Source organism: Phocoena sinus, chromosome 9 (assembly GCF_008692025.1).
Source record: "Phocoena sinus isolate mPhoSin1 chromosome 9, mPhoSin1.pri, whole genome shotgun sequence".
NCBI lineage: Eukaryota > Metazoa > Chordata > Mammalia > Artiodactyla > Phocoenidae > Phocoena > Phocoena sinus.
The window spans coordinates 80882394-80905015 of NC_045771.1; the positions used below are offsets into that span (position 1 = coordinate 80882394).

The window sequence follows — 22622 nt, forward strand, 5'->3', positions numbered from 1 at the left end:
CATAAGAGAATTAAAGTCTGTTTTGTTCAAGATAATAATTGTTAATGAGAGATATTGATTAAATGAGTAAAACAAATATATTTCTTGGCATCTTAATATTTGGAAAGGACACCACAGAAGTAAGTAACCCTCAGAAAGAGAAAGGAAATTTTCATGTTAGAAAATCAACCTTTGATATGGCCTGAGGTAGTGTTAGTACTGAGATTAATTTCTTCACACAACTAAATGTTTTATGTTTGTTATAGTCATAAATATATATCATGATTGTAGATGTTGAGAGATCATTAGAAAAACTTTCTTTTTTCATGTACCTAAATCGTTATAGAACACCAAATGAAACTGAAACGTGCTTAATCTCAAGGTGTCAGTTTTTTAAATTTTATTTTCCTAGTAGCTGCTAAAATAGATTTGTGTTTTAAAGTAGTCCTATTCAGTCTAGGCAGATATCATCTTTAGCTGTTTTTCTGACTAATGAGGTAAGGTTACCTTGACTTTTTTTTTTTTTTCTACCTTGACTTTTTATGCAGAAACTAAAAGAACATATTACCCAAAGGCATTTGGAAAAATGATTCTTCTGAAATAAGGATTGATTATATCTTTAGCAGTACTGTTTCCTTCAGTTTGCTCTTTTGCCCAAGACCTCATTCACACTTGCAATGTGAATTACATTTTATTAACTATAGTTGTTTTAAATAATTATATAATATATATGTATGCTAATGTAAATATATATTTTAAATATATATTTTAAATATATATATTTATATATATTGGCACCGTGTACTAAAATTTAGTGTTTAGTTAGATCTTCAGTATTTATGCTAATGATATGTTATATATTATTTAGCAAAATGTTAATATATATAGCATTTCTTTTTCCTAATCCTAATTTCTAAGAAATCAAATAGAATCAAACAGAATGTGAAATAAGCATTTAATAAGCTAAATATGAGCTAGAATATTACTGATATGAAATATATTCTGTAAAACCAGTGAGAATATATAGAGATATCTTTTTTAAGTCCTGTTCTTCTGTTGATTGTTATAGAAAGATAGTTTTAAAAACTAGACAAAGTCCTATTTACATTTCATATATAGTTTAGTAGTTTTAGGATTGCCTTAAAAATTGACAGTATAAAATGAGTATAAAATTACATTATGATTAACAAATAATATTTTCTTATAAAAGTCAGGAGATTCTCTGAGACTGATGTCAATAAAGAATATGTATAACCTGATTTAAGAGCGTGTTTTAAAAATAACAGCGAAAGTAACTTTAGGACAGCTAAAGTTTATAGACAGCTTATAAATTACCAAGTAACTTTCACGTCACTCTTCTCCAGACTAAATCAGGAAATGAAATAGCATAGGTATGAATATGATTGTCCCAGTTTTGCAGGAAGAAAATGAAAATATAGAAAGATTAGGTTTTAAAAGTCTCCTAAATAATAAAATTACATTTAAAATTTTATTATTTCATTAAAATTTTTTAACATCTTTATTGGAGTATAATTGCTTTACAGTGTTGTGTTAGTTTCTGCTGTATAACAAAGTGAATCAGCTGTATGTATACATATATCCCCATATCCCCTCCCTCTTGCATCTCCCTCCCACCCTCCCTATCCCACCCCTCTAGGTGGTCACAAAGCACTGAGCTGATCTCCCTGTGCTATGCAGCTGCTTCCCACTACCTGTTTTACATTTGGTAGTGTATATATGTCAATGCCACTCTCTCACTTGTCCCAGCTTACCCTTCCCCCTCCCTGTGTCCTCAAGTCCATTCTCTGTGTCTGCGTCTTTATTCCTGTCCTGACCCTATAGGAAGACCTCTCTTTGACATAAATCACAGCAAGATCCTTTTTGACCCACTCCCTAGAGAAATGGAAATAAAAACAAAAATAAATAAATGAGACCTAGTGAAACTTAAAAGATTTTGCACAGTAAAGGAAACCATAAACAAGAAGAAAAGACAACCCTCAGAATGGGAGAAAATATTTGCAAATGAAGCAACTGGCAAAGGATTAATCTCCAAAATATACAAAATTTTTTATTTAGCATAGATGGTATCAGTATATCAGTAGTATTAAAACACAACCAAAATGTTGTGTGCCTTAATTTATGGGAAGCTATATATTGGTTAGTATTACTTTTATTATATGGATCTCAATGCTAAATAGCCAGTCCACTTTAATAATTATATAATATACATTTAAAGCTAAATATCAAGTTTTTCTTTCCTTCTAAAAAAATCAATGAAGCTTTAATACCTGAAGTTTGAAATATTTTTTTAGCTTGGTCTTCAATGCAAAGGGGTACCTATAATATGGGTATAAGACATATAATATGGTGTAAAACAATTTATGGAAATGCAGGAAAGCAAAACTCCCATTTATTGAGAATTTGCTGTGTTTTAGTCACTCTCCTTTTCCATGCACATTTCCCTTTGGTCATAATAAATTCCCTGTCAAACTTGCCCCTCAGCCTAGCATGCTCTCCTTTGTCTGTCTAACACTAGTTCTTCACAGTTGATCCCAGTTGTCACTTCTTCTGAAAAGCCTTCCCTGACTCTCATTGTCTTCTGTTCTACATTAGTTGCATCTTTATCATGCTTTCAGAGCACTTTCTACTGACATTTATAAGGATAGTAAGTTTGTGGGTTTTTTTTTTTTTTTTTCTGCTAGACCTTGGGCTCGTCCTATTAAGTAACTGTGTGTTTAATCTGTGTCTTGACAGAGCCCAATAGTATCTGGTGAAAATATGTGGAATGAGAAATTAATTGAATGAATTATACAGTATGATAGTTCAGTAACTTCTCCAGGAATAAAGGTTATCACAGTAGTTTCAATGAATGCATTAATATCCAAAACATATAGAATATTCTTATATTTACATCTTAACCAGTTTTTCCATTTTAAAAACTGGGAGAGAAGAAAGGAAGAAGAATTGAGTTTCATTCTATGGTAACTAGTTCACATAAAGTCTAATTATTTTATGTTCTATAAGGAAAAAATCATACCCACAAATACATTTCTACTTCAAAATCTAATGTTGTTTAAAGAAATATTCTAACTTAGAATGTGAATTTAATTCTAGAGTTTTTTCATTTGTGTTTTTAAATTCTTAAACTTATCACATAAACATGAAACAATGTAATATACGTCATAATTCACTGTTTTCAGGTAGAAGTACATATTTAATCACTGGTAAAACAATTGTTCACAGTCAGTTATGCTGACCACTTGAGAAAAATCAAAACAATTATTGCAAAGATGAGAGGAACAAAGCAAACAATTAAGAAATCTATATATATATGTTTATATATAAATAGGGTACATGGTTCAATGATAAAAAAAGACATGTCTGCCAACCTTTCTGAGATCTATGTTATTTAACCTCAGTGCAATACTTGGCAGTGTTGCCTATCACTTCCTTGAAGTCCTTACCTTTCTTTGCTTGAGTTTACTAAACACTGCTGGTTTTCCTCCCACTTTCTTGTATGAACCTGTTTTAGTATGCTTTGCTGTTTTTCCCTCTTGTCTAAATGGAGCTCTTCTCCAAGAATCTGCCCTCTGTTTTCTTCTTTTCCACATCATCCCTGGGAAATCCCACCTCTAACTCTGGTTTAAGTATCCTTTATATTTTTTAAGATCGAAATCTACACCTATGGCCTCATCTCTGACATCTGCCACTTCTAGCTTTAGATATTGAGAAGGATATTACTTCTTTCTGTGCTTCGATTTTTTCCTCTGTATAACAGACATATTTAAAGAAACTCTTTCCTAGGTTTGTTACAAGGATTAAAAGAGTTAGGCGTACTGACTGGCTCCCAAAACTTGTGTTCCTTCCATTTTAAAATCATTAGGGTACTTGTAAATTAGAATAGTTTTTCTTTACTTTGTCAGTTCCCTCATTCAGTTTCTTCTGTTGCCACCCTAGTCATCTGTGCAAGCTTGTAATCTCTGCCTTGCACTGTCGTTCCTTCAGGGAAAACTTGTCCTCTTCAAATAAATGCATATAGCCTAGGGAGGAAGTTACATGCTAAATGGAAATCAGTTATCGGTTAAAAATGAGAATTCTGTCTTACGGTTCTTTTTTTAGCCAAGAGCACTATGCATACTTAAAGACTCAGAAAACAGTGTTGTTCTTGTTTATTTTCAGGGCAGATTTACCAGATTCTTTCCAAGATGACATACTCAATCATGCCACTTTCTGACTCAGAAATGTTCATTTGATTCAGCTGAACATTTTAGGCAGTGAGGCTCACCGCTAACTTCCCCTTAGAGCAGTTCTGCCTCTGGTATGTTCCAAGGGCTTTAGAACACCACATGTTCCTGACAACACCACTCTGACATTGATCCTGACAGCGATATGAATAGGTGTGAAAACTAAACATCCCATGTGTTTCTGGTGAGACCTTTTCCCTTTTTTCTTTGTCTGCCCCTCCCTTCGCCCTGGCTCATCCCTGTTGTCACATTCTCATTGTCTGGGAAACACTGAGCAAATTTGATGAGATGGAGAATGAGAGTCTAGATGACAAGAATTGACTGGGGTGTTGTAGGCTCCTCGAGATGGCTAAGGTATATAGACTGGGGTCAGTCCTCAGACTATTTCAGTGGTCTTTCTAGTCGATGCTGGTTGTGAGGCTGAGACCTGGAATCTGGTAGGATCCATCAGTAAATTTGCTTGTTCTTTAGCAGTAAAAAAAAAAAAAAGAAAAGAAAAAGAAAAACATCAATTGAATTTATACCCTTTATTTAATACCTGGTTATTAAAAAGCTGGTATTTACTTTCTGTTATTATGTATCCATTAAACTATAGTATAGTTCTACAATTAGTAGCATATACAATGCACAAATGAACAGGATAATGGTAGTGTTTTTGATACCTAATATTTAATAATACCTTTGCCAATTTAACTTTTCATACTGTCTAGTCTGCCAATCTCAATCCCTCATCACCACATCCCATCCTTACTGGCTCTAAGACCAGAGACAAACAACACATGTGGAAGTTAAACCTACTTGAAATATCTCTTCTTTCGTAGATCCCACGAGTAACTAATGAGTCTTCAGGCTTAGACGGGCTACATCTGCCTATTTGCTGGCAGCAATATAATACTAAACAAAAGATTGAACTATGAATGTCTTGAATATATAATACACATTATTGGCATAGTGTTGAGTGCCAGATAGGGAAGCAAATGAATAGTATTTTATATATGAAATTAAACAAGCTACTTTAAACCACTCTCTACATCCTTGCGTTGACATTCTGACTTACATTTGCATTGTCGTATTTAAAATATTCCTCTAATAGAGAGATCATTAAATAAATTAAAATCCATCCACACAATTGGTCATTGCATCATCACTAAAAATTACATTCTTAAAAAATATTTAGTGGAATCAGAATATTGAATTTAATGGTCAGTGATTGTTTCAAAGTGTTCAAAAATTTTCCATGAACAGGTAATCCTATAAAAAAGCAATATTTCGGGCTTCCCTGGTGGCGCAGTGGTTGAGAGTCCGCCTGCCGATGCAGGGGACACGGGTTCGTGCCCCGGTCTGGGAGGATCCCGCATGCCGCGGAGCGGCTGGGCCCGTGAGCCATGGCCGCTGGGCCTGCGCGTCCGGAGCCTGTCCTCCGCAACGGGAGAGGCCACAACAGTGAGAGGCCCGCGTAACGCATAAAAAAAAAAAAAAAAAAAAAGCAATATTTCAATATATTTATGTGTGTATATTTATGCATATATATTTTTTAAATACAAATGGATTTCAGGGTCAGTATAAGAGACTTCAATCTAAAGTCTATGAATGGCTACAGGAAAAAGAACAACTTAAAGAAATGACTAGCTTTAAAACAGATGCTTCTGGTCATACCATATTGAGGAACAAAGTCCTTCTTAAATGTTTACTTGAATTTGATGTTTTTTCTTTATTCCTACTAATTTTAGCCTAGGCTATATAATGGATAATTGTCTTCCATATATGAATTATGAATTATATATTGTTTTCATTATCCATGTAGCTATCTACTTTTTTATAATATTCCAGCTAAGAAGGATGTACATTGTGTGTGTGTGTGTGTCCTGTCCTTTAAGCTTTGGTCCATTTTTTCTGTTTTCTGAATCTGTCTGGCCTGTCATATAGCCCACAGTAAATTCTACTGCATTTAGGTTTGCTTGACTTGACCAATTTGGTTGCTACCTTCCTAATCCTGATTTTATCATTTTTACCTTAATTACATCATTTGACTGAATGAGGAGGTATATATATGAATTTATATTATAGTATACTATAGTATGTATTATTTACACGTAATTTATGAATATATATTTATTGTGTTTTTGTTGGTTCTTATATAATCACTTTGGTTCTAAGAGCAAAGATCAAACATTTAATACTCAGAATAAAATGCATATTATAGGAAATGTGATAAATACCCTATGAATCAATTTAATAACACTACTTCAGAGTGTCACTGAGATTTCTCAATATTGGTTAGTTATTAAGTGTAAAGTAAAAACTTTAAAAATTAAGTATTCAAAATCTTTTTTACTTGGGGTATAGTTGCTTTACAATGTTGTGTTAGCTTCTGCTGTACAACGAAGTGAATCAGCTATATGTATACATGTACTCCTCCCTCTTGGACCTCCCTCCCCCCCCATCCCACCCATCTAGGTCACCACAGAGCACCAAGTTGAGCTCTTTGTGCTATATAGCAGGTTCTCAGTAGCTATCTGTTTTACACATGGTAGTGTATATATGTCAATCCCACACTCCCCATTCATCCCACACGTTTTTTCTCTACATGTGCGTCTCTATTCTTGCCCTGCAGTTAAACTCTATCCATATTTTTTAGTATTTGAATAATCCTACTGTCTCTTTTAAAAATTAGCCTCTTAATAATTGAGTAGTCTGAGATAACTCAGATTGTAAGGTCTTCACCAAGTTTTTTTTTTTTTTTTTTTTTTTTTTTTATGCGTTACGCGGGCCTCTCACTGCTGTTGCCTCTCCCGTTGCGGAGGACAGGCTCCGGACGCGCAGGCTCAGCGGCCATGGCTCACGGGCCCAGCCGCTCCGCGGCATGTGGGATCCTCCCAGACCGGGGCACGAACCCACGTCCCCTGCATCGGCAGGCGGACTCTCAACCACTGCGCCACCAGGGAAGCCCTTTCACCAAGTTTTTAATTAAAAACTTGGTGAAGACCTTACAGTGAAGGGAGTGTACACTGGTAGTTCCTAACCTGAGTTTGACACAGATGTGTTTTGTTGGGTCTCTAATATTTTTAAAAATGTAGTTAAATGAGTTCAGGTACGTCATGCACTCTCTAGTTTGTAACAATGCCTACATCTAGCTATGGTCTTATACATAATGTTTATCATCATCAATACTTGCTAATGGCACCATAGCTTGGATTTGAGGAAATACTTTGATTTTGAAAGAGAGAGATAAATAGATAATGACACTTTAATTTTAACTCTAAAATCATAGGGAATCAAAATAAAAAAGAAATGTAGTGACCATCTTTCAAAATTGTCAATAGCAAACAGTATATTATTAGGGATCCAAACACATAGGGTAAAAATATACCCCAAAATGTCATAATTATAGACACAAAAGTTAGGATAGTAATTAACTCAAAGGAGAAGATAAAGGAGTGAGTCTGAAAGACGCTTTAAATATAATGATAATGTTCTATTTCTTTAATTGGATCAGTGGCTCGCAGGTGTCCACTATAAAGTTTTTCTTTTTTTTGCGGTACGCGGTCCTCTCCCTGTTCTGGCCTCTCCCATTGCGGAGCGCAGGCCCAGCGGCCATGGCTCACGGGCACAGCCGCTCTGTGGCATGTGGGATCTTCCCGGACCTGGGCACGAACCCGTGTCCCCTGCATCGGCAGGCGGACCCTCAACCACTGCGCCACCAGGGAAGCCCTAAAGTTATTCTTTATGCTCCACACTTACTTCATAGATGATTTTTGTACCAAGATAGTGTTCACCGAAAAGAAGAAAAAGAAGAAAAAAGGATAGCACAAAACTATTTTTATATAGTTTTTAAATGTCCAGAAGCAAGCAGTATATTAAAAGTATATGTATAATGTTAAAACCACAACAAAAAACAAAGGTCTAACAGTACAGCAGTTAATATAGCAGTTTTTGGTGGTGAGTATAGACTAGGATGGTATTGCAGAGGGCACCTGGTTGTCTCTAATGATATTGACAGTGTTCTATTTCTTAAGTGGATAGTGGGTACATGGGTGTTCAACCCTTTAAAATTTTTTCATTGTATGTGTATGTCACAGATTATTTTTGATGACTGTTTTTAATATTTTACCGTAACAGTTTTAAAAACTAAAACCTTTCAAATGACTCATTTATACATGTCACACTGACAGACTCAAAAGACAGTCACTATTTCTGTTGAATTCCAGTGAAGTGTACTTTCTTTGCCATGCAACTTAAAATCAGAAATAGTCTATCAGAATTACTTTGAACCTACACCAACATTAATGATAAAAAGTCATCATATCTTGAATAACGACAGACTCAGCGTGACTGTATCACGTCGACTTTAATTAGAAAAGCAAAACTATTAGCAAGTATAGAATGTATATAACAGGGATTTATTTTAGGAATTTGTCCTTACACATTGGTGGGAGCAGCGAAAGTGCTGAAAGGCCACTGGAGCTTGCAGTCCAAAGGGCTGTTAGAGGGAAGGACGATGAATTTAGAGTAGTTGAGAGCAAGGACAAGCTGGAAGCCATGGGGACAGACCAGAACACGTGTCTGTTTTCACTGCCTCCAGCCTAAAAGCTGATGAAGATGCTGAAGGAGAATTCAGAGGAAAGTAGAGCAGCTGCATGCCTGCCTGCTGCCCCAAGCCAAACAATAAGTAACAGTATGGATGAACTTCAACAGCACCTGCTGATTGTACCCAAACTTTCTGAGCATCCAAAGAGCAAGGTGGCTGCTGCTTCACTTCTGGCCTCCACATCTCACACAAAAGGTCTCTGGTGCTAGACTATAATGGGAAACGTTTAGGGAAGGGAATCCTAGGAAACATAGTTCAGCTTAGACAAGTTTACACCTTGCCGAATCAACACATTGATTCTTCCTGGTACAAAGAACCTCCAGTACTGCACCATGTTCTACTGCATTGTAGGAGGGCTTAACACCCAGCCAGTCTCCCCAGTCACCTTGCATTCATTCTCTATCATCCAGTTGTGCAAGCCCCTTTCCGATATATTTCAGGCTCCCTAGTCTGTGAGATTATTCTGTCTTTGAATATTATATTCACAATGATGCTTAAATTTAAAATTGGGATTGGTTTTTATTTATCCTGTAAAATGTTCGGTAAATTTTATTCAGCTGTAATGTGCTTTAAATAATCTGTCTTCCAAATGCATATAACTTTGTAATTTTAACATCTGTGATGAAGTGTATTAAAATCTTCAAAATAAATCTTATTTTAAAATTCAGTCACACATTGCCTGAAGTGCTGACTAGTGACTAAGACTAAAAAGGTATTTTTTCTTTGATGTAATTATTCACACATGCAAAATATATACCTCATGTAATAGGAGATAATAAAATACAAGTCTATAAAAGCAGAGGGATGAGAACTGATTATATAAAAACTTGAAGTTGATATTCATGTAACATACACAATACATTTTTAAACTGTTGCTTATTTTTTATGTTAAACTTATATAAATATCAGCCCAAAGTGTAGTACACTAGAACAATTAATCACAAATAGAAATGTGAATCCACAGATGTCTTACCTTTGAGACTTCAATTTTTGCTTAGAGCCAAGTGAGCTAAAGTCAACATAATAAGTACATATGATTACCCTTAAGTTTAGTGCATCATTGGTTACCAGTGAGAAATCATCTGTGTCCTTGGAGTTGTCCTTTATACACACTGGTAGGCGATCAGTTATCATAGTGCTTCTGACTGAACCCAAATCAGGTAGATTACTTAGTCAAAACAGTTTTAGTGAGCTGTTCTCTGTTCCTGCTGCCCTCTATCCAGATAGAAAGAGAGAGAGGAAGGAAGGGAGAGAGGGTGGGAGGAAAGAAGGTAGAAAGGAAGGAAGGAAAGAAGACATTGTAGGGAAAATAACCCTATTTAGTTCTCATCCATGCAAATAAATATACATATTTACATAAATATAAATATTCATTTTCAGGTATCTATATTTCCAAAAGAAAACTAAGCCCCTGATTTTCCTCAACAAGTTCTGTCAAAACTGTGTTAATGTAATTATTCAGAGGTACTTTAATGAATGCTTGTGTGTATTTATATATTATTTATGTAATGGTATTTAAAACATCAAACAGTTTACTTTTTTTAATAAATTTATTTTATTTATTTATTTTTATTTTTGGCTGCGTTGGGTCTTCATTGCTGTACGCAGGCTTTCTCTAGTTGCGGCGAGTGGGAGCTACTCTTTGTTGCGGTGCGAGGGCCTCTCATTGCGGTGGCTTCTCTTGTTGCGGAGCGCGGGCTCCAGGCACGCGGGCTTCAGTCGTTGTGGAACACGGGCTCAGTAGTTGTGGCTCACGGGCTCTAGAGCTCAGGCTCAGTAGCTGTGGCGCATGGGCTTAGTTGCTCCACGGCATGTGGGATCTTCCCGGACCAGGGCTCGAACCTGTGTACCCTGCATTGGCAAGTGGATTCTTAACCACTGCGTCACCAGGGAAGCCCCAGAGTTTACTTTCTTAGTTTAGGAAAATACTTATTAGTTGTGATGAGAAAGTGACTAGAAAAATGATCCTGGTTTTCTTCAAAGAAAACTGGACGTAGAAAAATGTCAATCAGCAGTAGGCAGTAATATTAATCCCTGGTGTAATATACATGATGGCATGTATATTTAGTTGGCATCTTGCTATTTATGGAAATGTTTATGTAGTTTTACATTATGCAGAAACACATGTTATATAGAAACTTACATCAAATGAGTGAAACAGACTTCATGTGATAGATAAGGGTTTGGAGGTCTTACAGAAATAAACATAAAAGATGAGACGAATAGGGACATGACCAATGATCAGTTTAGACCTCAGAATGATAACCCCAGTGCAGGTTCCTAAAAGTGCGAATACTCTGTTAGGTTTCCTTATTGATATGTTACCCTTCACATTCACTAACTCCACTGGAAACTGATGTTTAAACTGCCTACTTGTTTTTCTCTTAGTTTTCATATCAATGTTAATGTTCTAATATATTCTAATAGAATTCTTACATCTACATATGAAGTAAATAAGGAAGAGCCTCAGTCAGTCAATTATATATATTGGATATGAGTTATTCTTGTTTCAATGATTATAAAAGGAACAAAAATTATCCCATTCAGTTTTAGGAGGGACACAGTAATAGAAGCATCACAAACACATTACTGCATTCACTTGTAAAATGTAGTCTCATAAATGATCACAGATTTTTAATATCCTGATTGTGTAGTCTGAACAATTGTGTAATCTGAAAAAAAAAAAAAAATGTGTATCAACTGTGAACTCAATCCTTTTCCCTTTTACAAATGACCAAAGGAAATAAATTTAGGAATTTAACAAGCAAAAAATCTGATTTTCAGAATGTCAGGTTGAAGAGTGTGTGGGCCTTAGAGAAATAGAACAACCCTAATGCCGAGACTATAGGGGGCATAGATACAGGTGACAAGTTGCAGATAACATTGCTTCCCAGTTTTTGAATGTGTCAGTAAGTAAAATAGTGACGTCTAAGCAGATTATTAGTGTAATTATTTCTTAGCTTAAAAAAAAATAACATTCTGAATGATAAGCAAATAAACAGACAAAAATGTGTGTAAAATATTTATTGTTGACTCAAAAGCTTCATGGTAGGCAGGAAACTCAATGGTATTATAGTACCAGTCCCCTTGATTGCTTGGTTTTCCTTTACAGAATTTTAAGTAGGGGCCACCCAGTCTCTACTTAAATACTTCTATTGATGGAAAGTATATGAGCTTCCAAATCAGTCCAGTTGGTCTTTTAATGAAAATTCATGTTAAGATACTATTAAGATTTCTCAGACACAAATATGAATGCTCGTGTAGGTTTTGGGACCATCACTTCTCTACCATTTATAGTCTAATGGCAGATTTTAAACCTGCTGCAGATCTTATTATCATGCTTCAGAAAAGACTTTTAGAAAAATAAATAGACGGGCCTGAAGTTCTGAAATTTTCCTTAATGGTATTGTTGCTATAGTTACAGCTGAAATGTTATATAAAGAAAATTACTTATTGATCGAAAAATGCTGAGTAGCACAGCAGCATCCGTTTTGGGGGGTTTTTACTGCCTTCATTTCCTACTCTGCTCTTGAGATTAATGGATTTTTGGAGTGTTGTTTTGAAGCCCTGGTGATTTGATGTTAAAATAAATACATTTTATTAACGTGTACTAGCTGGCAACTGGATATATTCTAATACGTTATGATCAACGTGGAGTTATTTTTTATACACTTTATTTATCAGAATTGTTCCTACTTGGAGATGAATTTTGATATCCTGGATATTAACATTAAAGTACTAAAAAATGTGATTGGTCTCATAGTATAGACTCTTCTGAATTTATTTAAAACATTTAATAATAATATAGATGAAATGTAAACTTTTAATATGTTTATACCATTAGGAGATATTTACAGTATACTGAGAATAAAATATATTTTAAAAACACAGAAAAACAAATGGAAATGGCCTGAGAGCATCCATAATAATGACTAGTATGTTTTTTAAAAAGCCTCCATGAGATCTATATTTTCTATTTTTCTGTGTAATAAACTCAGTAATATAATAGAAATGCCTTCAGCTTATATATGTAATATACAGTACATTATATATATTCATTTTCTGATTGTCTCACTGTCTTTATAAGGAAATGCTTCAAAGATAAAACTGTAACTTACTTTATATTTAACCTTAAGGCAAAATATGAATAGTCATGTGTGTCACAGCTGTAACTATTACAGAAAGAGTTTTCAGCTAGTAAAAGTCATATATGGCAGTGATATATTATGCATTGAATTTTAATAGAATTTAAGAAATCTTGCTTAATTCTCCAGATTGCTGCTGAACTAGGAACATTATGACTATTTAATAATGTTGTGTCTAATAGTATCGTGGCTATTGAGGAACTAAGAGTGGAGATACATTTCTTTGGACCCAGAAATATAATACTTCTTAAGTTAAGCTCCTGAACAGTGATACAAAAATCTTTGGGATTATTTTTGATAAAAAAGGCAAAAAAAATTGTGAACCACAGGTTTTTACATCATCTTATGTGGTTAGAGAGTATTTCCCAAATTGTCTTTTGTGAAGAAAATTTTTCTAGTAATTGTGTCTATAATTAATGATGATGTGATAATGGTGATGGCCTATATTGTCCTGAATGAACTTTCTTGAAAATTCATTTTTACTTTTTCCACTTTGTCAAAATTTGATCAATTTTACTTTTCTCCTTCCTACTTTTGATTTTACCCTAGCCTCTGCCTTTTCCTGTCCTTTCTCTTAATAAACAAAATTTAATTTTATATGTTTAAAGAAATACAAAATTTTGATGTTACTGTAGTGTTTTTTCCCTTTCAGTCCTTTTTGATTTTATAATTTCCTCTACTTGCTGAATTTGTTGGTGGTCTAATTTTGGTTCTAGGGCTGCAGAAAGAAGAGACACATATATGAGACCACCAATTCAGTATTTCTAATTGATGAAAAAATACTCTTGTGTGCTTTATAATTTATCAAATTCCTTATGTTCTAAATGGATTCATCAGATAACCCTTTTAAATCCATTCCATCTTCCTTAATTTTTTCCCTGCATATTATACTTATTTTTAACCCATGTCTTCTTTCTTCTACTCGAGTATGAGTTCCTGATCAAATAAGCCTTGCACGTATAATTTCCCAAGAGTATATGTAATCCATAGCTATAAACAGACTAGAGATATACAGAATAGATGCATAAGTGAATGCTGTTATAATTATTTGACATGATAGTAACATCAGTTTCCAAATTAATTTTGGTGACAAAGTGTAAAGTCAAAAAAAAATTAAGCTTGGCCTTATAATCTTCTTCAAAACACGAATCAGTCATGTAACCAAGTGACCACGTGTAGCAACATCATGTTAAAAATAATTACAGGATAGTACTGACTAAAGATAATAGGTTTAGGGAACTCCCTGGCGGTCCAGTGGTTAGGACTCCTCGCTTTCACTGACAGGGCCCTGGGTTCCATCTCTCGTTGGGGAACTAAGATCCCACAAGCTGCAGGGCGCGGCCAAAAAAAAAAAGATACTACGTTTAACTGAATCAGGATGCAAATTTAAGCAAAACACGAATTTGAACTAGCCAATGAGGCTCTCAACGTAAGGTCCTTTTTCTCTTAGACTGACGCTATTGCCTTCTGTTTGCTTTTAGTAGTGAGTGGGTTATCACTGCTTGTAGGTTTATCAAACATTATTTTAAATCAGGAAAATGGAGCATTTTATGTGACATAGTAGATTATAGTCTTTATCCTCTTACCTAAATTTTCAAATGTATGAAAATAATGAGTATACTACCTTGAAATAATCACTACATTTATTTTCTCAACACATTTTCCTTTTAACAAGAGCTGTGTACCACTGTGGCATCATATGCTATAAGTAGCAAGAGACGACACCTTTTAAGTATAATTTGTCCCTAAAACTCAGATAAAGTAATCACATTTTTATAATTGACAAGAATTTCCAGTGGGATGAAACCTTTATTTCTGGTATATTAAAAACTTCCTAACTTATTTACATTCAGACCTGCCCTGACAGGAATGCATAGCACACACCTGCATTTGGTTTTTAGAGTCCATGTGACAAAACAGCACAATGACACAGCTATTTGCGTCTGTTTTTGTTTTTTAAAATGTCAGTCTCTGAATGAAAATATCCTAAGATGTGGCCCCACCAAGTAATGTTTTTTAAAACCACAGGACAGGTTAAGATTGATTTTCTGTAGGTATTATGAAAGTACCTCCTCTAGGGACTATTCAGCACAAGGGCTGGAGCTTTCAGAATTTGACATAGGGATCAAATCAGTTTCTTTCCCAAGACTCTGTATAAAGTTACTATATAGAGAAGCCACAATTCACTTTTTTGCTGCTTAGACATGAAATCAAGAACAGAATTGGTATTGGATGATCATAACACAAAAAGCAAATGAACCCGTAATACATACTAATGTTTTATAGACAACATTTTACTGAAATTAAATAACTGACTTGGGTCTTTACTCTTTTAGATCACCAAGTAAGAATTATAACAGCTTACAGATTGCAAAACAGTCATTAGTATTAAGCAACATTTTTTATGTCTTTAAAGAAATGGAAAGCTGAAGTAAGAAATGAATCTCAGATGTCCAGTAATATTCTAGAACAATAAATGATTTTTGTCTCTAAATAATTAAAGTTGTGGTACTGGAAAGAATGATCCAATATGAAAAGCAGTTTGAAATTGAACTTCTCAGAAGACAGTACAACATACGAACACGATATTATTTGCATGACTCTCCAACCATGCGCTTTAGAGAATAGGTACTCATTAAATGGTAACAATTAGAAGCTACATGTATAGTCTTTATTTCTTACATTTTAATAGGTATGATGTAAGAAAAAGCACAACATACAACAATAAGGGGGGAATTCTGCAATACTGTTGGTCTAACAATCTCTCTCCCATGTGATTATTTATATGTATTATGAGAGGGTTGTTCTCAGTCTTTAGTTTGCAAAAAATTTAACCAACAGGTTATTAAAAAGGCAGATCCTCCTTCTCCTATCCCAGGATTCTGATAAACTTGTTTTGGTGTAGTTCCTAGAATTTGCATGTCTAGGGACAACCGCAGGTGATTTGGTGCAGGTGGCCCATAGACTACACTTAGAGGTATAAGAAAGTGTTTTAATTAGCAATTGAGAAAACTCTGGGGAAAAAGAATATCAGACAATTTTAACCTGTGAATGCTTCTTGACACAATTGCATGAGAAATGTGACTATTATTAAGAATGACATTATTTTTTAATCTTAAATTAGATGGAGAATTATGCACAAGTGATTCTTGAAAACTCTACGTGTGCCTTGTAAAAGTTCTGCTCTGGTGGATAGAACTACATTTGATCCAAGTCAAGAGACAGGAGATTATAGGCTAAGTCCTAAAAGAAACTTATGATTAATTGGCTGTTAAAATTACTATGAAAGTTAATAGTTTTTGAATGGAAACACAATTTTGAAGGCACGAGGCTTAAAAATAGTTGTATTTGGAACAAATTCAGATTTTTTTTAACCAAAAAATTGATATTCCCCTGGATCTATCTTTGATGCATTTTTTTCTTTTTTTTATGGTGAGGTGAGTTAATTGCTGATCTCTAAGGACTCCTGTTTTTAGATTTCACATAGTCTTTTTGCAATCTTCTTTAAAAGTCACCGTTTTAATTGATCCAGAAAACAACGACCCACCTTCTCCATATACAAAAAAGCAGCTAGAAATTGCCAAGTGCTAACCTTGGTAAATGCACCAGAACAGATGTATATAATATAGTTAATCTTTTAATTTCTGTTTTATCTGCAGATTCAGGAATGGCTTTGTTTAAATTGTCAAACCCAGAGAGCAATATCAGGACAGCTTGGAGACATGGGCAAAATGCCACCTACACAGACAGGACCAAAAGCCTTTCCTATGCCTGTCCCTACAGAACAACCGTCTCAGAAAATAGCAATGCCTGCCCAAGTAAAAGTGAAAAAGAGGGAACAAGAAGAAAAAACAGAAGGTGAAAAAATCATTCCAGAAGAAGTGAAAGAAACACCTTCAGTTGAAAAAATTCCCCCTAAGGGAACCACAGATCAAATTCAGGAGGAGAGTAAACTAGAGAAAGACAAAACTTCAGCCCCTCAAGAAAAGAAGCCAACCCCTGAAGACAAAAAGCCAGTCCTAGAAGAAAAAAAGCCGCCTCTTGAAGAAACAAAGCCAACCCTTAAAGACAAAAGGCCAGCTCTTGAAGACAAAAAGTTACCCCCAGGAGCAAAAACATCAGCTCTAGAGGAGGAACAGAAATATGACTTACTTAAAACTCAAGTACAGATTGCTGAAGAAAAACCTGAAGGCAAAGTGGCTCCAGAGGCAGTGCAAGAAAAGAAACAACCACTGACCAAGATGGAAGATTTACCATCTGGTGCACCTCAGAGTTTGTCTAAGAAAGATGATGGAATGACTCAAAAAATAAAAGAACAGCCACAGGCAACATGCTCGGCAAAGCCTGATCAGATGGAACCTAGGAAGGAAAAAACAGTAAGTTATGTTTTTTTCCTAACTTTGCAGATTTACTAATGTCCACCTAAGTACACTGAGTGCTTAATGGTAATTTTGTAAGTGAAAGCCTTCAATTAATAGCGTTTTCAGAAAAATGTAACAGTTGTTTGCTAAAATGATGAACTTTGGCTTTCTGACAGCTTAATCTAATTTAAATAAAGCATAGATATAACATTTATTAGCTTTTATGCTGATCAAATAATTTATAAAAATCTATGGAGTGATAAAGAAGGGTTTCATATAATTTTATTTTATTTTATTTTAATATTTATTTATTTGGTTGTGCTGAGTGTTAGTTGTGGCAGGCAGGCTCCTCAGTTGCGGCAGGTGGGCTCCTTAGTTGTGTTATGTGAACTCTTAGTTGCAGCATGCGTGTGGGATCTGTTCCCTGACCAGGGATCGAAACCGGGCCCCCTGCATTGGGACCGTGGAGTTCTATCCACTGCACCACCAGGGAAGCCCTCTTATAATTTTAAATGATTGCTTTTTCCTTCCACTATGAACTTAAAATCAGTATCCTCCTTTAACATAAAATAATGTTTGTCTTGGAATTTCTGTTTACTTAACCACTTGGTTAAGCCAGACTCAAGTTTCTTCTCACATGAAAGCTTTTTAAGGTGTGGTCAACCATAAAATGATTAAATAATTGTGATTTTAAAAAAAAGAAGTATGGCTAAAATTCAGGAGAAACATTTTTTTTAAGTTTATTTTAGTATTTAGTGTGAAATCAGTATAATATATTTTGTTCGGTTTTATTCAGTGTGTTTAATGTTGGAGGGTTATTTATAATCCAAGCCTCATCTGGAATATATATTATTCTTTATATATTTTCTTTTTCTTTAGTGGAAACTTCTAAGGGTACCTCATCTTAACCTATATTTGCACGGGCAATAATACCATTTATAGAGGAACTCTGAACTCTTTTTAGAGCTTCAAGAGATCTTATATCAGGCTGAATAATTTTAATTCACAGATGGCAGCAATGACTTGCAGGAAAACGAAATGATTCATTGGTATTAAAACTTAATATTAGAATTCTAATTAGAACTTTTAGTCCATCCCAACCCTGGTTCAGTTGTTGTATTGTTTACAGTTTTAACACATGGTTACTAGACTGTCTCTGGTATATGAGACCTCACTCATTAAGTAAATCCTGATCTTCCTTTGTTATATGAGTTTATCCAACTCAGAGAAAGCAGATGCCTATGTAGTCTCCATTCTAATGGCTGGATCTAGCTACCCCGCCACCACCACCTGCTTCTTCTCCCAGTTAACCACCTTGCAGAACTTGATGCTTTTTGCCATTTCTCTCTGTGAAGCTTCATGACTCTTCCCTTTTTGTTCTTTTCTTGTCTTTCTGATCACCCCTTATGAGTTTTACTTTGATTATCTCTATTAATTTCTCTTTTCCGATCAGTTCTTCTTTGAACTCTGTCTTCTTTCCTCTTAGGGGAGCCACATGAACGTTTCCTAACTCTCCTTGTGCACCTTCTGCCCCTCTTGAGTGTTAGACCTACATTTTCAAATACTGAGTAGATCATTCCACTTCAGAAACTCACTGTAAACTGGAACTCAGTGTGTTCAAATCATATCCAACTCTCTATAGAAGCAGTTTCTGCTTAGCTCCTATTCCTAAGGACAGTATCCTAACGGTCTTCGTGACCTTTTACCAACGATTTGAGTAATCTAATTACTAGTCACTAGGCCTTCTTTTTTTCCCTTCTCCAGTATATAGTTATCAGGTAATTATTTTCCAGAGTTCAGATAATTTAACTCTATCACTCAGATATTTCTAATGATTCTCTATTGTTTGTTAAATATAATCTAAACAAGAAGTATCCAAATATTTTCTTTATGTACTACATTTTATTTTATTTTACAAATGTATCACTTTTTTATCATTTCCTTTTACCACTACTTTTTCTTTTAACGACTTCAATATGTGTATATATATTTATTTCTAAATTAAATCTATGCACTATTACTAACATATTATTTGCAATATAAACATTCACAGAAATGTGTAAGTCAGTGAAATAAGCTAAAATCACCATTTTTATTATATTTATTTAAATATATACATTTGATCACAGTAAAATATGATTAATAATAGCATTTTAGAGAGAGCTTTGATTGACTGTGCTTCAGTGTTTGAAAATCTTGTTCTAAAATTTTATGATGGAGTTCTTTGAAATTCAGCTTAAGTTTATTTTGATATTTTGACTTTTAGTTTTAATGATGCTCCATAACAAAAAAGCTAATCCGCAGGATATACCAGAAATGAGAGAAGTGCATCAAAGGTTGTACTTGCCAAATCTTGCTACCTGTTTTCTAAGTTTGGAATTGAAAACTGTTTTTTTTTAACTTGTGGAAATTCCAGAAATAAATGTTAATCTAACGTGATACCAATCATCTCCTCTTGCTAACTATCACAAAATGTGGTGTTTTAAAATACGATTTTTTAACAAATGACTTTAAAACCCACTGCAGTTATTCATCTGCAATGTTTATAAAAAGATTAAAGTATTCTGCTTAAAGTTTGTCTGAAAAGGCAGACATGACAACTTTTTTAAATGATATGTCATTTTATGTAGCATAATTACATGATGATTTCCAATTATCCATCTTCATTACCAGCTTACTTGTAACAGACACAGTAAATGAATTTCACATGCACTGCTATCTATGTAACTTTACCTTTTTAAAAAACTAATTCCAATTAAAAGAGCCACTCCTCAGAATTTAATATACAGTTTTTTCATTTAAAAAAATATATATACCTTTTTAAACAAATCACTGAATATTGAGCCATTTGGTGGCTCACAGTAGTAATCCTTTAAGTATGTTATTATTTAAACAGAACTAGTGAATATTATAAACTGAGCATGTTAGAAATATCTGCATGTTGATTTTATTACCAAACCTTTTGCTACTTACTTTGTTCTAATGATTTTCCCCCGAACCTTCCACAGTTCTTTCTTTCTTTCCAGCAATATTGGCTGACAAAGAAATGTAGTTTAATTTGTCACCATATTGTTTCCATGGCAGAAAAATCAAGTTTCCCCAAATGTTATGTGACTTTTTTGTCTTTTACTATTAAATAAGACAGCTCCAAAGACGATTTTAAGTGTTTATTTCAATTCATTGAAAATGTGTGAAGTACTGGAATATTTATTTGCCAAAAATTCTAGAAGTTTGTGATAGTGTCTTAGGGTGACTTGCTATAAATAGCCTAAGCACATTATGTGTTTAGTCAAGGTTTGTTATTAGCAGTAACTTATGTAAGACAGATATCAAATGGTTTTCCTGGTAATGTCAAACTTTTTTGGCCAGTTTTGTGTCAGTTTTCTTTATTAATGTGTTTGTGTATGTCTTGCATTATTACTATTAACGTTGACACATGATTTTTTGGCAAGAATATCTTGTCTACCACTTACCTATTATAGGAACGTCGGTTTGGTTGGTTATATCTGCTTTAAAGAGGGAGAAACTAACTTTGTTGTGCCCAAGATCACATGGCTGGGAAGCAGCAAAGCTAAGATTATAGTCCTGTTCTGCTTATAAAGGCTGGGCTCCTAAACACTGCACAGAATGCTTCTTCCCCGTGACACCTTTAGGATGCTGTCTTTTTATTATTTTAAGTATTCATCTCCCTTAGCAGCTTCCAGTTTGTGTGATTTTTTACTTCGTTTTTATATATTTATATTATTTTATTTATTCATTTATTTGTCATTTGCGTCATTCGTATTGTTATAGTATACTGTTTACATTTCTTTATTGCTACATCATTTTGTCTCTCCACTCATTCCTGTCTTTCAAAGTGTGTTAGTTGAATGGAATTAAAATTTATCCTGAAATATAATAAATATTTTGAAATGTACATTCTCCTTTTTTGGTTTAATGTTTTAAAACTGTACGTCACTACAGAATTCTCTCTCTACCTATACACTTAAAGAGAATACTGCTTGTCTACATTTGATATATTACATTGAAACGTTATAGCTCTCTTGATAAAAAAAAAAATGTGAACATCCTTTAGCATAAACTTCTATTTATGGTTAAAATGACCCAGGGTTAGTATTCAAGTTATATATAGCCATGGTATCTAAAGGCAGCATAATTGTATAGGATGGAAAATGATGAGGTTTTCTGAAGTGAAAAGGATTCCCATGTATGTGGGACTATCCAGTTTTTATCTCCAGACCCAGTGAACTTATGGATTTAATCTTGTTTACAGTGCTTGGAACATTCAGACTAGCAATCCATTTTGACCCAAACATTGTATAAATGATTAAAGATTATTAATCTGTTGTTTTACTTTGGCCCATTAATATAAATGACTTGGGAAACATTAGGCAAAAACTTAATATTGCCTCCTTTCTTTGTACAGTCTTATATTTAACCAAGAATTCAGTTCATAACCCCAATGCTAGTTTTTAAAAACCTTCCGTTTTCCTTCAACATGGAAGGCTAAAAGTTTCAAAATCTGTGAAAGGGGCAGAACTAAGCTTGGCAGTACACAAGTGTCTTGGTACTAGAGAAGGCCTCAAGATATGACACCATGGGAAGGTTTCAAGCGGGTCTCAATTCATCACTGCCTCTCTCTGACTGGTCTTCAGGTCAATAAATGGCAGTGGAATATTGGAAAGAAAAGAATTCTGTGCTTTCTGCTTTTGGTTAGTAAGTAAAAAATATGAATCTTGGTTTCTGAAAATTTTGAAGATTTGTTTCTTATACACAGACTAGAAAGGCTCAAGTACCATAATTCTGTACATAGAGAAGACTGCAGTATATACAAAAAAATAAAAGTCAGTGTAATAGAGTTGAATGCTGAATGTACTTAGGAAAATACAAGGAAAATGTGTTCATCAGGTAAAATGTGTTCCTGAAAAATAAGATTGCTTTTTTTTTTTTTTAAAGTGCTTAAATTAGGGATCTTCCCACTCACTGCCTCAATCTAAGATGACAAACAAAATTCTCATGCAAGGGGTCTAGGCCTGTAATTTTATTCTTATGTAATAATTTTGGAGGTCATTCTAGGTTGTATTTGGACTACATATAAAATATTAAATGGATAATTAATTCCAACTCCTATCTATTCAAATGAAGAAAATAATGCATAAATGAGAAAATTCAGTGATATTTAAACACATATGTATATATGTGTTATATATGTAATCTACGCATGTACTTTAGGAAGAATCATTTGAATCTATTTTATTAAATCTTAATATGTTACTAAATAGCTTAATATTTTTCTCAGAAATAA

General features: G+C 34.2%; 1 protein-coding gene across 1 annotated transcript in view; it reads left to right on the forward strand.

Moving 5' to 3' along the window:
• PCLO (piccolo presynaptic cytomatrix protein) overlaps window positions 1–22622 on the forward strand; it is a 366471-nt gene that overhangs the window by 173589 nt on the left and 170260 nt on the right. The window contains exon 4 of the mRNA XM_032643160.1: window positions 16616–17332. Within this exon, the coding sequence (XP_032499051.1) occupies window positions 16616–17332 (717 nt within the window). The remainder of the gene's footprint in view (window positions 1–16615; window positions 17333–22622) is intronic.